Source organism: Panulirus ornatus, chromosome 23 (assembly GCF_036320965.1).
Source record: "Panulirus ornatus isolate Po-2019 chromosome 23, ASM3632096v1, whole genome shotgun sequence".
Classification (NCBI taxonomy): domain Eukaryota; kingdom Metazoa; phylum Arthropoda; class Malacostraca; order Decapoda; family Palinuridae; genus Panulirus; species Panulirus ornatus.
Genome location: NC_092246.1, coordinates 23,845,260 through 23,865,297, shown reverse-complemented (window position 1 = coordinate 23,865,297; position 20,038 = coordinate 23,845,260). Strand labels below are relative to the sequence as shown.

Below are 20,038 nucleotides of genomic sequence, written 5' to 3'. Positions count from 1 at the left end.
GTTTTCTTGGTGTTTTGGTAATTGTAGTATTTCCTGAAATTCACGAATCAATCAGAACTAGCTTAAAATGCCTTTGTTGCTCCTATACCAGTGCTAAGTCTTCATATATACTCTGGGCCTCTGCTTTATCACAAGCATGTTGACAGGAATATTTTCATGAGTTTGATGTTCAATCAGTGTGCTTAACTTTAATTCCATTCTCTCTATCATCAAGCTTTTGGAATGCGAGCTCTTAGATGCAGGAATTAGTATTCCACTCTTGGCACTCTCAGTGAACTTCTCTGCATTATCACGATTAGTCCATAAAGTTGATCCACTAAGTCCAAAGGCACATTTGATATCAGCTGTTCTTCACCTCTCATAACATTTGAACATGTGCTTCTTAACCTCATTGGTGATGGGCTTATGTTTCTTAGCACCACTGGCACAAGAACTTAAAAGACACTTGGGTGGCATGCTGCAAGGAGCGAAACGTGTGCAATATATAGTATACTGCAGCATAAAATTGTAGCACTCTCTGACTATAGACTGTATCCATGCACTGAGGACTACAAGGTGGGTAGCTGCATATGCACACCATACTTTCATGCATTTTTGTAGGGCCTTGGCAGTTCCACACCACTGCGCTGGCAGCCCATTGATAATTGCGGTATTCCAAACATAAGCCCACAGGAATTGAAAAAAAGGTGTAAATTGACCATGTACTTTTTTATTATAATGAAGTAAATAAAACTCACAAATCGAGGTCCCAGTATGCTGCTCCTTGTGTTATTTGAGTACATTCAGACTATCATATGGCAAAATGAAGGACTTTATATTACAGGACTTCATTCACTGTCATTTCACATTAGAACATCCAGTTTTACCTTAAAACATAGTTTTCCCATGTCACTGCCAAATGTACTAGATGCTGGGTTCTTGCTTTATTATGAAGGGTCAGAATTTTTGATTCTTTGCTAAAAACTCAACAATTGAAGGGAAAACATAGTAGGAGAGGCCATTTTGTTTGTTTGTAGTGAATTTGGATACATGGACAGAAAACCACTATGTGAAGGCTGCAGGTTTTGCTCTCATAATTTAAAAAGTTTAGCATTTTCATAGATATTCGCAACAGAAAGTTCCTCTGTATTTATCTCTTAGTTTTATAACCTATGGAAAAGCATATAGTTTACATTAATATTGAGTTGTTAAAAGTCTGTGCAATGGTTGTTCAACTGTTTTGATTTTAGTATGATGATTTACAAGAGAAAATCTGGCAGCAATGTGCATCGGGCACTGTGGGTATGATGAGTCAGAATAAATTGTGTTCTATCACTGCAGTTTTAACTTTTTAAGTGATTCATATTTCAATAATATATTTCTAATGAATTTATTTGAGAAAAATGGGTTTGGGAAGCTTATAAAACATATGCAAATTGATGTTAAGATACATCTGGAAGTGGTGAAGATCATTCTATGAAAAATCTTTATGCATTGTATTCTGTAGTAAGCCACACCCCCACTTTTGAAATTTTACCGGGAGAAATTTGCCTGTATTTGAGTGAATATGGTATGAGCCATTACCTTTTTAGGTTTGTGTTTATCTCTTGATTATTATATTTATATATGTTTTTCATATTTTTTTTGCCATGTCCTGTGTTAGCAAGTTAGTGCTAGGAACATCCTCCAGCATGTTCAAGCCTCAAGCACTCAAAACACATTACCACTCCATTATTTCACCTTAAGTTTGGTCTCTTCTTCATTGTCACTTTCACTTCAGACACTTATATTCTTTGTCAACCTTTCCTCTCTCAGGTTATTCTCTCCATATGCCCAAACCATTCTAGCAAACCCTCCTCAATTCTTGCACCCATGCTTTTCTTATAACCACACCTTTCTTTTAATCTATCATAGTAACTCAATCTACCCTTTTCGCACCTCGTATTGTCCTCGTACATTTCATTTCATATTTAGGATCTAAGCCATACATCCTTACAACAACACTGGGACTACTATACCTTCAAACAGTTTCAATTTGTGGCATGAGAAGCGTGGCAGGTGGGTAGATTAGAAAGGGTAGTGAGTTGTGGGATGAAAAAGTAAGATTATTAGTGAAAGAGAAGAGAGAGGCATTTGGATGAGTTTGCAGGGAAATAGTGCAAATGACTGGGAGATGTAAGAAAGAGGCAGGAGGTCAAGAGAAAGGTGCAAGAGGTGAAAAAGAGGGCAAATGAGAGTTGGGGTGAGAGAGTATCATTAAATTTTAGGGAGAATTAAAAGATGTTTTGGAAGGAGGTAAATAAAGTGCTTAAGACAAGAGAACAAATTGGAATATTGGTGAAGGGGCTAATGGGGAGGTGATAACAAGTAGTGGTGATGTGAGAAGGAGATGGAGTGAGTATTTTAAAGGTTTGTTGAATGTGTTAGATGATATGAGTGGCAGATATAGGGTGTTTTGGTCGAGGTGGTGTGCGAAGTGAGAGGGTTAGGGAGAATGATTTGGTAAACAGAGAAGAGGTATTAAAAGCTTTTGCGGAAGATAAAAGCTGGCAAGGCAGTGGGTTTGGATGGTATTGCAGTGGAATTCATTAAAAAAGGGGGTGACTGTATTGTTGACTGTTTGGTAAGGATATTTAATGTGTGTATGACTCATGGTGAGGTGCCTGAGGATTGGCAGAATGTATGCATAGTGCCATTGTACAGAGGCAAAGGGGATAAAGGTGAGTGCTCAAATACAGAGGTATAAGTTTGTTGAATATACCTGGGAAATTATATGGGAGGGTATTGATTGAGAGGGTGAAGGCATGTATAAAGCATCAGATTGGGGAAGAGCAGTGTGGTTTCAGAAGTGGAAGAGGGCGTTTGGATGAGGTGTTTGCTCTTGGGAATGTTTGTGAGAAATACTTAGAAAAGCAAGTGGATTTGTATGTAGCATTTAGGGATCTGGGGAAAGCATATGATGGAGTTGATAGAGATGCTGTGTGGATGGTATTAAGAATATATGGTGTGGGGAAACAAGTTGTTAGAAGCAGTGAAAGTTTTTATCAAGGATGTAAAGCATGTGTACGAGTAGGAAGAGAGGAAAGTGATTTGTTCTCAGTGAATGTCAGTTTGTGGCAGGGGTTCATGATGTCTCCATAGTTGTTTAATTTGTTTATGGATGGGGTTGTTAGGGAGGTGAATGCAAGAGTTTTGGAGAGGGGGGCAAGTATGCAGTCTGTTGTGGATGAAAGAGCTTGGGAAGTGTCAGTTGTTGTTCACTGATGATATGGCACTGGTGGCTGATTCAGATGAGAAACTGCAGAAGCTGGTAACTGAGTTTGGTAAAGTGTGTGAAAGAAGAAAGCTGAGAGTAAATGTGAATAAGAGCAAGGTTATTAGGTATAGTAGGGTTGAAGGACAGGTAAATTGGGAGTTAAGTTTGAATGGAGAAAAAGTGGAGGAAATGAAGTGCTTTAGATATCTGGGAGTGGATTTGGCAGCGGATGGAACCATGGAAGCGAAAGTGAGTCAGGGTGGGGGAGAGGGCGAAGGTTCTGGGAGCATTGAAGAATGTGTGGAAGGCAGGAACATTATCTCAGAAAGCAAAAATGGGTATGTTTGAAGGAATAGTGGTTCCAACAATGTTATATGGTTTTGAGGCGTGGGCTATAGATAGAGTTGTGCAGAGGAGGGTGGATGTGCTGGAAATGAGATGTTTGAGGAAAATATGTGGTTTGAGGTGGTTTGATTGAGTAAGTAATGAAAGGGTAAGATAGGTGTGGTAATAAAAAGAGTGTGGTTAAGAGAACAGAAGAGGGTGTTTTGATATGGTATGGTCACATGGAGCGAATGAGTGAGGAAAGATTGAGAAAGAGGATACATGTGTCAGAGGTGGAGGGAAAGAGGAGAAGTGGGAAACCACAGTGGAGGTGAAAGGATGGAGTGAAAAAGATTTTGAGCAATTGGGGCCTGAACATGCAGGAGGGTGAAAGGCGTGCAAGGAATAGAGTGAATTGGAATGATGTGGTGTACCGGGGTCGACGTGCTGTCAGTGGCTTGAGCTAGGGCATGTGAAGTGTCTGGGGTAAACCATAGAAAGTTTTTTGGGACCTGGATGTGGAAAGGGAGTTGTGGTTTTGGTGCATTATACATGACAGCTAGTGACTGAGTGTGAGCAAATGTGGCCTTTGTTGTCTTTTCCTAGCGCTACCTTGCGTGCATGCGGAGGGAGGGGTTTGCCATTTCATGTGTGGCGGGGTGGCAACGGGAATGAATAAAGGCAGCAAGTATGAATTATGTACATGTGTATATATGTATATGTCTGTGTACGTATATATGTGTATACGTTGAAATGTATAGTTATGTATATGTGCGTGTGTGGACGTGTAAGCCTCATAACTTTGCTTTACTCTCATCATCCTCCTTCACAAACATTCCTAATCTCAGAAACCAACTTATGTAGTATCTTGCTTGAATCATCCTCCACCTCTGTCATCAACAGACAATACAGGCAATGACCCAAAAACCTCCACCCGTAGCAAACAGCAGACCAACCCCTCTTCCAAAAACCCTCATGTTTGCCTCCCTCTCCACCTCATCCATAAACATTAAACAGCCATGGTGACATCGCACAACCCTTCTGCAGACCCACCTTCACTTGGAACCACTCACCCTCCTCACCACTAACTCACACACACATGCCTCACTCTGTTGATAAAACCCTCCCTCTGTTTATGATAGCTTTCCTTAAATATGTATTTGTATAATTTTGTCCAACTTAGTGGAAAATAGATTATACAGAATATTTAGTCTGATTCCTACTATACTCATTTAGAATTTCATTTTTCAGAAATGAAATTTACAGATTGCTTAGATAGAAGAGAATATTCGGGAAACATCGAAGACGTCACCACTAAAGAAAAGTCCAAGTTTCCTCAAGAATTTTTCCCAGAGGTGTGTTGAAAAGATTATCCTCCCAGTCTTGTACTGTATTGCCAGATTGTATCAAGTACTAGTACTTCAAACTGTATCTGTAATCCAATTCTTCACCAGGTATAGAATACTAGTGTAGTTAGTGCTAACTCTTATGATATTGCCTATGATATTTTTTTTATCAGTAGGCACATGATTTTTAAATCATGGTATGTATTGTGCTGGTCATGCCAGCACTGTATAGTTCTACTTAGGATTATTTCAAGTGGACTTGTGTATGAGTTTAAGTCTTGTGGTTTTCACATTTCTGGGCTTCCTTTTTCTTTGCATTTTGTAATTCCATAGATTACTTAAATTATTATTGTAAATTAGTTACATTTGTCATAAATGAAAATAGATCTGCAGTACTTCATATATGATTTTTTTTTTCAAATCACTAACTTCTTTTAGTCATGAACTATTTCATTCTGTAAGCTAGGTGTTTGGAAAAGATTTTGCATGTGCCACAGAGTGAGAAATTCAGAAATAACTTGAAATATGGGCTATAGTTAAGCTTGCATGGATGATAGGACTGAAGATTGATAAGTAACCCTGTTGTCTGTATCTTAGAGACAAACATGGAACATTAGAACAGCCAGTAAAGTGCATCATCATTCATTACCCTAACCAAGTAACCAAAGGCTTTTTGGATGAGGGTGTTAATGATATGAAGAAGGGATGGATATAGAGTATGTTTGCAATATGTGACTTGAGTGATGTCTTACATGTGTTTGTGTGTGCTTGTGTGTGGGGGAAAGTGGATGTGATTACTATTTATGTGTTACAGGGAGGGAGTTTTACTCTCATGTTGACCCATCTCTTAACCTTGCATATATATACCATGCCTATACTCCTGTGTACAAATGCATGAACACACACATTATAACCTATGTGTGTGTTTGTGTGTGAAATTACTCCTATGTATGAATGTATATACACACACCCCTAACCTATATGTGCATATGTTTGTGAAATTACCTTCTTGTAATTAGAGTTGAGGGTTTTGCTGCACAAGAAACATTAGATATCTTGCTACATCCAAAACCTATGTCTGAATTTCTACCACGGCTGGGTTTTTACAAATACAGTGTAACAGAAATCATGTTTGAATCTCTGAAGTGTGAGGTGAAGTTCACCAGTAATGAAGACTATTGCTGTGGCCTCCCCCTTAAGGGAGTTCTAGGAGGGAATAGGCATCAGAGATAAAGGTAGGTAGAAGTATGAAGTGATAATTGATTAATATTAGAAAACAGAGAATCTATACATTTGACCAGGGCTATTCAGTTACTTTAGAAGTAGGTTCTGGATTGAGATACTCAAATTGATGGAAGGGCCATACATTATACATTTATTAACCTCATTTTTTCTCTCTCTCTCCAAACACTTAGATATAGAGAGAAATGAAAAATTCATATGTTATTTGCTTTTACATTTTCCACTAAACACAGATGAAAAAAAAAAGAATTATATATCAGTAACTAATGAAATAATTCAACACAACACAACTCTCCCAACACTATTCCACTCAATAATGTGAAGTTAAATGGGAAAAATAGTGTTATACATTACTAGATGTGGGGAAAAATATAGTGACTAACCTCCACACAACCAACCATCAACACTGACTAACCCCTGCCAGGCCCCTGCCGGAGTGATGAGCCGTGAATGTGTGCGCCAGCAGAAGTGGACACGTACAGTATGTACCTATGAGCACAATGGTGTAGGGAACTATACATTTCATTCAACTAATTATTACAATTGATCACATGTTTCAATCTGCTAATTAATAGTCACTATAAAAACTTATTTATGTAAATTTTTGTTAGTACTCAGTGAATAGATAACTCTATTTTAATTTTTCTGAGTCTGTCAAAAGGCCAATAAAACCCACTCAAGGGCCAAATTTGGCTTGCGAGCTGCAAATTGAATAGCCCTGCACTAGACAGTGCCAGGGCCAATGAGTTTGAGGGGAGAAACTTTTTCCAACAGCTTTTCTGGTGATGCCACTGGCAGATAGTTTCCTTGCTCCCAGATTTCCAAAGTTAAGAGAGAGAGATGTGAAAATTGTGGACTGAAATAGTGCACAATTGATTAAGTGAAATATAGGACAAAGTAAGCAAAGAAAATTTGTAGGCAACATAAACTTGAATGCTTATGGCTTTCAAAACTTAGCTACTGGTACTTAAAACAAATATATTTCATTAATCAGGAAAAGAGGTATGCTAAATTGATTGTTTCAGATAACCATTTCATACAAAATATGTAAGATGAACATATTATCATCATTATTATTATTATTATAGTTGTTATTATAATTGTTTGAGGACAATATGTGGTGTGAGGTGGTTTGATCGAGTAAGTAACGTAGGGGTAAGAGAGATGTGTGGAAATAAAAAGAGCGTGGTTGAGAGAGCAGAAGAGGGTGTTTTGAAATGGTTTGGGCACATGGAGAGAATGAGTGAGGAAAGATTGACCAAGAGGATATATGTGTCGGAGGTGGAGGGAACGAGGAGAAGTGGGAGACCAAATTGGAGGTGGAAAGATGGAGTGAAAAAGATTTTGAGTGATCGGGGCCTGAACATGCAGGAGGGTGAAAGGCAGGCAAGGGGGGTGACTGTATTGTTGACTGGTTGGTAAGGTTATTTAATGTATGTATGACTCATGGTGAGGTGCCTGAGGATTGGCGGAATGCGTGCATAGTGCCATTGTACAAAGGCAAAGGGGATAAGAGTGAGTGCTCAAATTACAGAGGTATAAGTTTGTTGAGTATTCCTGGTAAATTATATGGGAGGGTATTGATTGAGAGGGTGAAGGCATGTACAGAGCATCAGATTGGGGAAGAGCAGTGCGGTTTCAGATTATTATTATTATAATAATATTATAATAATTATATGGATGGTATTGCAGTGGAATTTATTAAAAAAGGGGGTGACTGTATTGTTGACTGGTTGGTAAGGTTATTTAATGTATGTATGATTCATGGTGAGGTGCCTGAGGATTGGCGGAATGCGTGCATAGTGCCATTGTACAAAGGCAAAGGGGATAAGAGTGAGTGCTCAAATTACAGAGGTATAAGTTTGTTGAGTATTCCTGGTAAATTATATGGGAGGGTATTGATTGAGAGGGTGAAGGCATGTACAGAGCATCAGATTGGGGAAGAGCAGTGTGGTTTCAGAAGTGGTAGAGAATGTGTGGATCAGGTGTTTGCTTTGAAGAATGTATGTGAGAAATACTTAGAAAAACAAATGGATTTGTATGTAGCATTTATGGATCTGGAGAAGGCATATGATAGAGTTGATAGAGATGCTCTTTGGAAGGTATTAAGAATATATGGTGTGGGAGGCAAGTTGTTAGAAGCAGTGAAAAGTTTTTATCGAGGATGTAAGGCATGTGTACGTGTAGGAAGAGAGGAAAGTGATTGGTTCTCAGTGAATGTAGGTTTGTGGCAGGGGTGTGTGATGTCTCCATGGTTGTTTGATTTGTTTATGGATGGGGTTGTGAGGGAGGTGAATGCAAGAGTTTTGGAAAGAGGGGCAAGTATGCAGTCTGTTCTGGATGAGAGAGCTTGGGAAGTGAGTCAGTTGTTGTTCGCTGATGATACAGCGCTGGTGGCTGATTCATGTAAGAAACTGCAGAAGCTGGTGACAGTTTGGTCAAGTGTGTGAAAGAAGAAAGTTAAGAGTAAATGTGAATAAGAGCAAGGTTAATAGGTACAGTAGGGTTGAGGGTCAAGTCAATTGGGAGGTAAGTTTGAATGGAGAAAAACTGGAGGAAGTAAAGTGTTTTAGATATCTGGGAGTGGATTTGGCAGCGGATGGAACCATGGAAGCGGAAGTGAATCATAGGGTGGGGGAGGGGGCGAAAATTCTGGGAGCCTTGAAGAATGTTTGGAAATCGAGAACATTATCTCGGAAAGCAAAAATGGGTATGTTTGAAGGAATAGTGGTTCCAACAATGTTGTATGGTTGCGAGGAGTGGGCTATGGATAGAGTTGTGCGCAGGAGGGTGGATGTGCTGGAAATGAGATGTTTGAGGACAATATGTGGTGTGAGGTGGTTTGATCGAGTAAGTAATGTGAGGGTGAGAGAGATGTGTGGAAATAAAAAGAGTGTGGTTGAGAGAGCAGAAGAGGGTGTTTTGAAATGGTTTGGTCACATGGAGAGAATGAGTGGGGAAAGATTGACCAAGAGGATATGTATGTCAGAGGTGGAGGGAACAAGGAGAAGTGGGAGACCAAATTGGAGGTGGAAAGATGGAGTGAAAAAGATTTTGAGTGATCAGGGCCTGAACATGCAGGAGGGTGAAAGGCGTACAAGGAATAGAGTGAATTGGAACGATGTGATATACCAGGGTCGACGTGCTGTCAGTGGATTGAACCAGGGCATGTGAAGCGTCTGGGGTAAACCATGGAAAGTGTGTGGAGCCTGGATGTGGAAAGGGAGCTGTGGTTTCGGTGCATTATTACATGACAGCTAGAGACTGAGTGTGAACAAATGGGGCCTTTGGTGTCTTTCCTAGTGCTACCTCGCACACATGAGGGGGGAGGGGGTTGTTATTCCATGTATGGCGAGGTGGCGATGGGAACAAATAAAGGCAGACTATGAATTATGTACATGTGTATATATGTATATGTCTGTGTGTGTATATATATGTGTACATTGAGATGTATAGGTATTTATATTGTGCGTGTGTGGACATGTATGTATATACATGTGTATGTGGGCGGGTTGGGCCATTCTTTCGTCTGTTTCCTTGCGCTACCTCGCTAACGCGGGAGACAGCGACAAAGCAAAATAAGATATAAATAAAATAGATAAAAGATATAAAAATATTATTATTATTATTATTATTATTGTTATTATTGTTACTATTATTATTAATTCATATTTATAATCATTATACTTAATCATTGTTTCTTGCTTCAGCAAGGTAGTGCCAGGAAACAGATGAAGAATGGCCCATCCACTCATTTACACACATATCTCAGAGAGCAAAAATGGGTATGTTTGAAGGAATAGTGGTTCCAACAATGTTATATGGTTGCGAGGGATGGGCTATAGATAGGATTGTGCAGAGGAGGGTGGATGTGTTGGAACTTGAATGTTTAAGGACAATATGTGGTGTGAGGTGGTTTGATTGAGTAAGTGATGAAAGGGTAAGAGAGATGTGTAGTAATAAAATGAGTGTGGTTGGGAGAGCAGAAGAGGGTGTGTTGGAATGGTTTAGACACATGGAGAGAATGAGTGAGGAAAGATTGACAAAGAGAATATATGTGTCAGAGGTGGAAGGAACAAAAAGCAGGAGACCAAATTGGAGGTGGAAGGATGGCAGAAAATTTTGAGCGATGAGGGCCTGAACATACAGGATTGTGAGATGCGTGCAAGGAATAGAGTGAATTGGGACGATGTGGCATACCAAGGTCGACATGCTGTCAATGGATTGAACCAGGTCATGTGAAGCATCTGGGGTAAACCATAGAAAGGTCTGTGGGGCCTGGATGTAGAAAGGGAGCTGTGGTCTCAGTGCATTATACATGATAGCTAGAGACTGTGAACAAATGTGGCCTTTTTTGTCTTTTCCTGGCGCTGCCTCGCTGGAGGTGGGGGGGGGGGATGCATATTCTTGTAGTGGGATGGGGACAGGATTGCATGAAGGCAGAAAGTATGGATATGTACATGTGTATATATGTATATGTCTGTGTATGTACATGTATGCATACATTGAAATGTATATGTATGTATATGTGCGTGTATGGTTGTTTATGAATATACATGTGTATGTAGGTGGGTTGGGAATACATCCACATATTCATATCCATGCATATACATACACATATACATATATACTTTTTTCTTTTAAACTATTCGCCATGTCCCGCGTTAGCGAGGTAGCGTTAAGAACAGAGGACTGGGCCTTCTTTGGAATATCCTCACCTGGCCCCCTCTGTTCCTTCTTTTGGAAAATAAAAAAAAAAAAAAAAAACGAGAGGGGAGGATTTCCAGCCCCCCGCTTCCCTCCCCTTTTAGTCGCCTTCTACGACACGCAGGGAATACATGGGAAGTATTCTTAATCCCCTATCCCCAGGGATAATACATATATACACATATACATATTCATACTTGCTCGCCTTCATCCATTCCCGGCGCTACCCAACCCCAGTGGAAACAGCATCGCTACACCCTCCTTCAGCGAGGTAGCTCCAGGACAGCACAAAAACAGGTCACATTCATTCACACTCAGCTTCTCAACTTTCAATAGGGTTATGTTCCAATAAACCCATTATAAGTTGAAAATATTGTAAGTCTCAAATACATTTAATACTGTACATCCAACCCGTCGAACATTATAGCTTAGCCTAGCCTGCCTCAAATGTTCTCAGAACTCTTATATTAGCCTACAGTTGGACAAAATTTTCTATCTCAATGCTTATTTTATGATAAAGTGTTGAATATCCTGTGTAATTTATTGAATACTGTAATGATGAAAAAACAAAGGTTGTATGGGTACTCACCAGTGTAGGAGAAAGATGGGCATTTTGTAAATGTGGGGGCGTGCAAAAACACAAAATACAAAATCCTAAAAACACTGGCAGCACAGTACACTGTAGAGTAACAGTTGTTTTTACTCATGTCACTGACTGGAAGCTGCAGCTCGCTGCTGCTGCGCAGCATATCGAGAGAGTATCATACCACATATTGCTAGCCTGAGAAAAAATCAAAATTCGGAGTACAGTTTCTACTGAATGCGTATCACTATTGCACCATCATAAAGTAAAAGCATCGTAAGTTGGTGGGTGAGTGAGGATATATGTGTCAGAGGTGAAGGGGACAAGGAGAAGCGGGAGACCAAATTGGAGGTGGAAGGGTGGAGTGAAAAAGATTTTGAGCGATCGGGGCCTAACATACAGGAGGGTGAGAGGCACTGAAACCACAGCCCCCTTTCCACATCCAGGCCCCACAAAACTTTCCATGGTTAATCCCAGACGCTTCACATGCCCTGGTTCAATCCATTGACAGCACGTCGATCCCAGTATACCACATCTTTCCAATTCACTCTAGTCCTTGCACGCCTTTCACGCTCCTCTATGTTCAGGCCCAATCACTCAAGATCTTTTTCACTCCATCCTTCCACCTCCAATTTGGTCTCCCACTTCTCATTCCCTCCAACTCTGACACATATATCCTCTTTGTCAATCTTTTCTCACTCATTCTTTCCATGTGACCAAACCATTTCAATACACCCTCTTCTGCTCTCTCAACCACACTCTTTTTATTATCACACATCTCTCTTACCCTTTCATTACTTACTCAATCAAACCACCTCACACCGCATATTGTCCTCAAACATTTCATTTGCAACACATCCACCCTCCTCCGCACAACCCTATCTATAGTCTATATATTTTTATATTTTTTTATTATACTTGATCGCCGTTTTCCACATCAGCAAGGAATCGCCAGGAAGCATATGAAGAAATACCCATCCACTTATATACTCGCATATAGACATACACTCCCATACATGTACATACATATACCTATACATTTCAACATATACACATGTACATATTCATACTCGCTTGCCTTCTTCCATTCCTGGCTCCACCCCACCCCACAGGAAATAGCATCACCACCACCTGCATCAGCGAGGTAGCGCCAGGAAAAAAGACAAAAAAGCCACATTCGTTCACAGTCAGTCTCTAGCTGTTGTATGCAATGCATCAAAACCACAGCTTCCTATCCACATCCTGGCTCCACAGACTTTTGCATGGTTTACCCCAAACGTTTCACATATATACACATGTGCATATTCATACTTGCTTGCCTTCATCCTTTCCTGTTGCCACCGTGCCCCACAGGAAACAGCATCACCACCCCTTGCTTCAGCAAGGTAGCACCAGGAAACAGATGAAGAAGGGACACATCTGCTTGCACTCATTCTCTTGCTTTCACATGTAATGAATATATATAGGGGAAAAATTTGAGAGTAAGCTCCAACCCTGTTTCGGGTACTGGTCAAGGAAACATGCAGCAGCCTGGGTTTATAGATCAGAGCTACTCAAGGTAGACGGCATTGAGCTTTTATGCAGACCCCACCCTTTCCCTTCTCTGTACAGTAACTAGTTCATAAAAAAGAAAAAATATTAGGGTAATTCATTTCACAGTATGTCGGTAATTGGTAGCATTCCATAGAAATATCCCTTGTATTAACTAAAGGTAATTTTTCAGTCATAGTTAGAGCCTACATCAGCTTGAAATGAATTGCAGCGTGTTCTTGTATTTAGTTTTTATTGCATTTTTTTTAATGAAACCTTTCATCTTGACCTTTGCCACAGAGGAAGTTTTTGATGATGTATGCTAATGGGTAATTGAATAGCCCTACCATAGATAAACAAACATTGGAGATTGGAATGAAGAAGAAGAAAGAGAGATAATAAGGAAGGATATACAGAGGGTGAGCAAAGTGACAGACAGAGCCCTAAAAGACAGCAGAAAATATTTGTTGCTGAAGAGGAGGAATGTGACTAGACATTTAATGAAAAGGATTTAGACGTTGATGTACAGATAGGCTATATTAGAAAAATCCAAAATAAACATGATGATAGTAGTAGTAATGATAATGATAATGAAAATGGTAATAAAGATGATGATAAAAGTAAAATCTCTTCAGAATGGTAACACTGACTTGCCATATCTCCCTCTCGACATTGGAGGAAAAAAGTAATTGTTGAAGTGCAAAATGGGGAGCATTAGCATTGTGGAAAAATGAATGAGAGTTGCTTTATATGCAAGAACGTCCTAAACGCTGTACAAGGAATTGCTTGCTTAACTGTAAGAAAACCTATCACATCAGTTGTGCAGACATAAACCATAACATGATTAAACATGTCAGAAGTACTTTACAGGCAGATGGTATGTGTTGGTTATGTGCTGCTAACACTCATATTCTCATTGCATTCAGAGATATTGGATGGGAATCTGAGACTGATAAGAAAGTTTGCAAATCCTCCACCCAGACTCAACAAAAAGTGGAAAAAGTCTCAGGACATCACTTTCATTGCGTACTCAGTCAAATACTCAGGAATGGAAAGTGCTGTAATGGAGAGCGATCTGGTAGGTTCCATTCGCTCTGACACAGTTAAAGGAGGAGAAACCACCATGGAAATAGACATTGTAAGTAGAGGCCAGGAAACTTGTTGCAGGCATGAACACCCAAAGAGACAGAGACACTGAATTAGGTATTGAAGGAGAGGGAAATAGTAGAAGCCAGTAAACTAAGTGTAAGCACAGACTTGATTTCAGAAAGAGACAGAGACTGACTTAGATGCAGAAGGAGAGGGAGAAAGTGGGAGCCAGGAAACCTTGTATGGTGTAAAAGACAGAGACACTTAGTCAGGTATGGAAGGAGAGGGGGAATATGAAAGTGGAAGCTGGGAAACTCTCTCAGGCCTGACCATGGGTGCAGGGAATGTGAAATGTGACACAGTGAAAAAATAAGAAATTCATTGGGTCCTTAGAGTCTGTAGATACTGTGTGAAGGGAAGTGCATGTATAGTAGAAATGGCATACCTTACTGGGGAAAAAAGTACATTTAAACACCCAAGAAAATTTTTTATTTGTCTCAAGAAAAGTGAATGCTGGTATGGGGAAGGATGCAGATTTTACCCTCCAGAATTGCACAAATCAACACAAGATTAGGCAATGCTTGGTCTAGTACTGTAAGGACCACCACATATAAGGAACAGTGAGACATAACCCCTTATGCCTATCACAGTCACAATACACATCCATTTTTAGACTTAGACAAAGAGCCAAATAGAGGGAGAGAAGAACTATCAGAGGAGGAAATGACACTGGTTTTCCTTTACAGAATATTAGAGGAACTGACAGTGCTTTGCCAAGTTAATCAAAACAGATTATGTTAACCCCCAAAATAGTACAGAGATAGCCATGTAACATCCATATATATGCCAATCATTGTCAAGATTTTAAACACAAATCTGGTCATTGCATTCCTCTGTAGATATCAGATGCAAAATCACAAGAATATACAGAACAAATAAGAAACAGAATCGCATCTTGACTTTCTAGGAAACAGCCATAAATATAAGATATACTTGTCTTAGGAGACTTCAACTTATCACAATTAAATGGAGACAGGTAAGTAATAATATCATAGCTGAAACTGCCAATATTGGAAGTAACTTGGACAAATAGCTGCAAAAAAGAGTTATTAAGATTATCTAACAAGTTCTTCCTAAATAAACAAATGATAAAACCAACTAGAAGAAATAGCACCCTGGATCTGATCTGTACAATTGATTTAGGCTTACCATGTGATGTCACTATTTCAAAACCCCTGTACTTGGATCACAACCTAATTGAAGTAAAAGTATGTTTAGATGCTAAGCTGCTTGGGCAAAACACATGTAACCAAGGTTATGTATTTTGTAAATTCAGTTTGATAATGAACAAATAAAATGGGGATGTGATCTGTTGACGTTTGCAACACAATGGAAAACCCAGCTGAATACCAGAACAGAGGAGTGTGTAAATGACATGACCACTTATGTACTTGAAACATGCAAGAGAGATATACTCAAGAAGAAAACAAAGGCTCCAATATAGAATGAGAAAAAGAATTACAAACCTGAAAAAGCCACAGCTCACCCAACAAAGGAAAGAAAACTATCAAATGAAGTATTGGTCAGATGAAACATGGGATAATGAAGAAGAGAAAAGAGCCGTTAATGAAATAACCCAGATTACTTTCACTCATATGCAAAATGCAAATTAAGGACCACAGACTCCATTGGCCAAAAAAAAAACGAAGTTACTTTCACAATTGACTACCAGGAGATGAGTGAGATTTTAAAAAAGTCAACATAAATTAATTTTCATTAAGCAAAAAACAACCGTAAGGATAATAACCCAGTAGACTTCTTTGTGAATAGTAATCCTTCAGTATTACACATAGCAGATATAACCAACTCAACACAGAAATATGAGAGCCGTTAAGAGCATGCCCATTCCTACCCCAGGCACAGACTCATGGCTCTCAGTCTTTATAAAGAAATGTAAAACCCAAAACACTCTCAACCAATAGCACTAACATCACACATCATTGAAATCTTTAAGAGAGTCTTTAGAGGCAAAATGACTGAATTTATGGAACTAAACAATATTCATATTCCAGGACAACATGGTTTCAGGACAGATAGATCTTGCCTCTCTTTTGCCTGAAGCTTTGGGAAGCAAACGAAATGCTAACATGCTTTGCACAGTCTTTGCAGAAGCATTTTCATAAATGTGAACATGGTGTCATAGCACATAAAATGCATAAGATAGGAATAACAAGAATATTGGGAGATGCAACTTATGAACTAATAGATCACAACACCTAGTTGTTGCAAACCATGCTATCTATATGCATAAGATAGGAATAACCAGAATATTGGGAGATGCAACTTATGAACTAATAGATCACAACACCTAGTTGTTGCAAACCATGCTATCTATATCCAGTGCCTCTTCTGTAAAAATCTCATTTCCCTAAGAAACAAGCATAAGGCACAGTTTTGTATCATTGTTTGAAGATGATACAAGAATAAGTTGGAAAATCATATCAATAAGGATGCTGAGAGGCTGCAAAAATATATAAAGTCTTCCAGTAGGCCACTAAGAACTGCATACTTTTCAGTAGCGATAAATTTCAACTCCCCTGACAAGGGGAAAATGAAGAAGTAAAAAAACAGTACTAAGTACTGGACAGATACAGATACTGTCATAAACCAGTTGAATAATGTGAAAGAACTTGGAGTAATAATGTTTAACCACAACATTCAGTTAGCCTAGCAAAACCATAGTTGCCTCAACCAGAAGGATGATGAGCTGGATCCTGTATTCTTTCATGACGAGAATTCAATTTTGATTCTTTTCATGTTGCTTACGTCATCCCAAATAAAATACTGTTGTGTTCTAACATCACACTATAAGGTAGGCAAAACTGCAGAATTAGAAAATGCTCAGAGATCTTTCTCAACCTTTATTAATGAGGTAAAGAAACAAAATTACTAGGAATGGGTGAAATAACTGAGGTTACACTCCTGGAGCACAGACGAGATAGGTATATCATCTTATGTGCCTGGAAAATCGTAGAAGGCATGTTTCCTAATGTACACTTAAAAATATAATCCTACGGGCAAGACAGACTTGGAAGACTAAAATTCTACCTCTGAAATCCAAAGGTATGATATGCATTAAAAGAGAACACCTTAAACATCCAGTACCCATGACTCTTCAGCACTCTGCCCACAATCATTAGAAACATCATGGGATGCACAGTGAAGTTTAAAAAGGGCCTTGGACAAGTACTTACAAAGTGTACCAGATCAGCAAGGCTTTGGAGGCTACATGGACCTGCTGGCTGCAGCTCCCAACAGTTTGGTTGACCAATGACCCAACCCAACAGCCTCATCCTAGACTGGGTTGGGATTAAAAGACCCTGAAGACTTCACCAGGTATTAGTGGAGACATAATGGGAGAGTGGATAAGGACTGACTGGATTAGTTAATATTGTGGTTAGTTGAGGTGAAAGACTTTCTGGGAACTGAAATGGAGACTTATCATATTGATGTAAGGGACATCATTCTGGCTCAAGAATCCTGCAGTTTATTTTCTAGAGAAGACTAAGGATAGAACTGGAAGAGTTTATTTCTCTTATGCTTAAAGATTGTAATGATGATTTGCTCACAGTAGAGATGAGATATATATTTAGGATATTTCAGAATTTGTTATGTTTTTAAGGTAATTTTTAAGGAGTAGATGTGTAGATAAAAATTTGATTTATTGTTTTTTATTTATCTTCAGTGCAAATGGTCTCGTAAGGGTTTCATGAGAACACGCTGGTGCTTGAATGGGACAAAGTTCGACCTGGTAAACATCCACCTCTTCCATGATGCCTCTAATTTTGTTGCTATGGAGGAGGTAAGTGGCATTTCTTTCATATGCTAGAGTCAGAAATCTTTTAACGAAAGATTTTTACTTTTTATTTCGTGTGTGATTCTTAGGCAATATAGATATTTAATTGCAATATGGATATATTGTCAATAGGGAGTTTTCTGGATTTTTTTTTTATTGTTGTCATTACTTGCAGTTTCCATCGGTATACAGCCTCAACCGGAAGAGAGCACTGGAGCATACACTTGACAGGTATATATGAAATATGACTGTCTTTAAGAAATATAGGTTTACACTGGAATTATATCTGTACCAGAAAAGCTGTGGAGAAACATATATGGGCTGACCATTTAGTAATGGCTGTTGAACTGTTTAACTGGGAGTCACATTACCCAGATAAATCAGCAATTACTTATAAGAACCACTGCTTCTCAGGAACTCCATTGATCATTTGCAGATTCCATAATTTTGCATTTTTTCATAGTGCCTTCACCTTGGCAACATTCTGGCTTTGATTCATGGGCTGAAGGAGAATTTGTCAATTGATGATGCTGCATAATCTAGTCAACAGTCTCAGTTCAACGACTCTGAATCAGTCATAGGTTCATATTTTCATTTTATGCTGCAATATAACAGCCGCTAACTTAACACTTAACATTTTGCAGTCAGCAACAAATATTCCTTTGACTGTTCCCCATAATTCGAAAAGGTTTCAAACAGAGATAGATGTAAATGTAGAAATGACCAGTTCATTATGCCAACACTTGTATCAAGCATACTAGTTTATAGACGATTAAGTCAGAGAAAATGCAGATAGTTTTGGAGGCTGGAGGAGCTTTTCATAAGCAACATGTGTGTCTAATTTTCAGAGTTGTTTGGGGTTGACTTTGGTACCCAGGCTATAATACAAGCATAGAAGATTTTACTTTTCTGTCAAGCTATGTAAGGATTGATCAGAAAGGGAAGCTTCGATTTAGATACTTTTTGTTCTATTTTTAAAGATGTGATATAGGGTAAGCTCCCAGATAAAAGAGAATAGGAGAGAAAGAATTCTACCCGTGTATTCCTGAGTGTTCTAGAAGGCAAGTCAGAGGTGAAGTAGTTGGGGATGGAAACCCTCCTCCTTTTGTATTTCAGTTTCTAAACAAAAGAAGGAGCAAAGCAAAGAGTGTTCATTCTCTTCTGAGACCCAGGCATAGGTGTTCATTGCGTGTGGATGTAACCAAGATGAGAAAAACAGTGAGATAGTTAGTATGTTTGAGGAAAGGAACTTGGATATTCCATCCCTGAGTGAAACAAAGCTGAAGGTTACGGGAGAAGAATGGTTTGGAAATGTCTTCTTAATCAGGTTAATGAGAGTGGGAGCTATGATAGGGGTACTACCACTACTGAAGCAGGAATAGTGCGATGTGCAAAAGAGTGTAAGGAAGCAAGCTCCAGACTAATATGGATAAGAATAACAATGGATTAAGAGAGATGGGCACTTACTAGTGCTTTTACACTTGGCCATGTGAAGAAAAGTGATGAAAGGCAAGTGTTTTATGAGCTGCTGAGTGTGTGTATCTGCAGTTTTGATGCCAGAAACTAGGTATAAGTGATGGGTGATTCAAGTGCAAAATTGAGTGATGTGGCAGTTGAGGGTATAATTGAGACGGCTAGGGGTATTCAGTAGGTGAATGGGAATGATGAACAGCTTGTGAAGTTGTGTGCTGAAAAAGGATTGATGATTAGAAATACATGTGTGTGAGGGATGTCTATAAGGAGGGGGATGAGTGGACACTCTTTTTCCATGGCCATCCCCTTAATGGAAGTTCCCAGAGGGACTGGGCATCAGAGTTATCAGTAGATAGAATAGAAGAGAGAAACATACACAAGTATGTGTGGGTATGTAAGAAAGCAGCCATTATTAGATTACGAACAATTGATAGGCTTGCAAAATTGAGACCCTTGAATGTGAATTTGCTGAGCGGGGCAAATGATGGGATATCTGATCATTACCTGATGGAGGCAAGGATGAAGATTGGTAGAGGTTTTTACGAAAGAGGAAATGAAATGGGTAAGAAGAGGGTGTGAAGGTAAATCAGCCTGGAAAAGAGACTTGTGTGAAGAATTACCAAGAATGATTGAGTGTAAAATGGAAAAAGGTG

At 39.2% G+C, this 20,038-nt stretch overlaps 1 protein-coding gene across 1 annotated transcript in view; it reads left to right on the top strand.

The window, feature by feature from the left end:
• Nucleotides 1-20,038, top strand: part of 5PtaseI (inositol polyphosphate-5-phosphatase A) — a 114,450-nt gene that overhangs the window by 42,140 nt on the left and 52,272 nt on the right. The window contains 3 exon segments of the mRNA XM_071676877.1: nucleotides 4,811-4,914; nucleotides 17,802-17,918; nucleotides 18,088-18,143. Of these exon segments, the coding sequence (XP_071532978.1) occupies nucleotides 4,811-4,914; nucleotides 17,802-17,918; nucleotides 18,088-18,143 (277 nt within the window).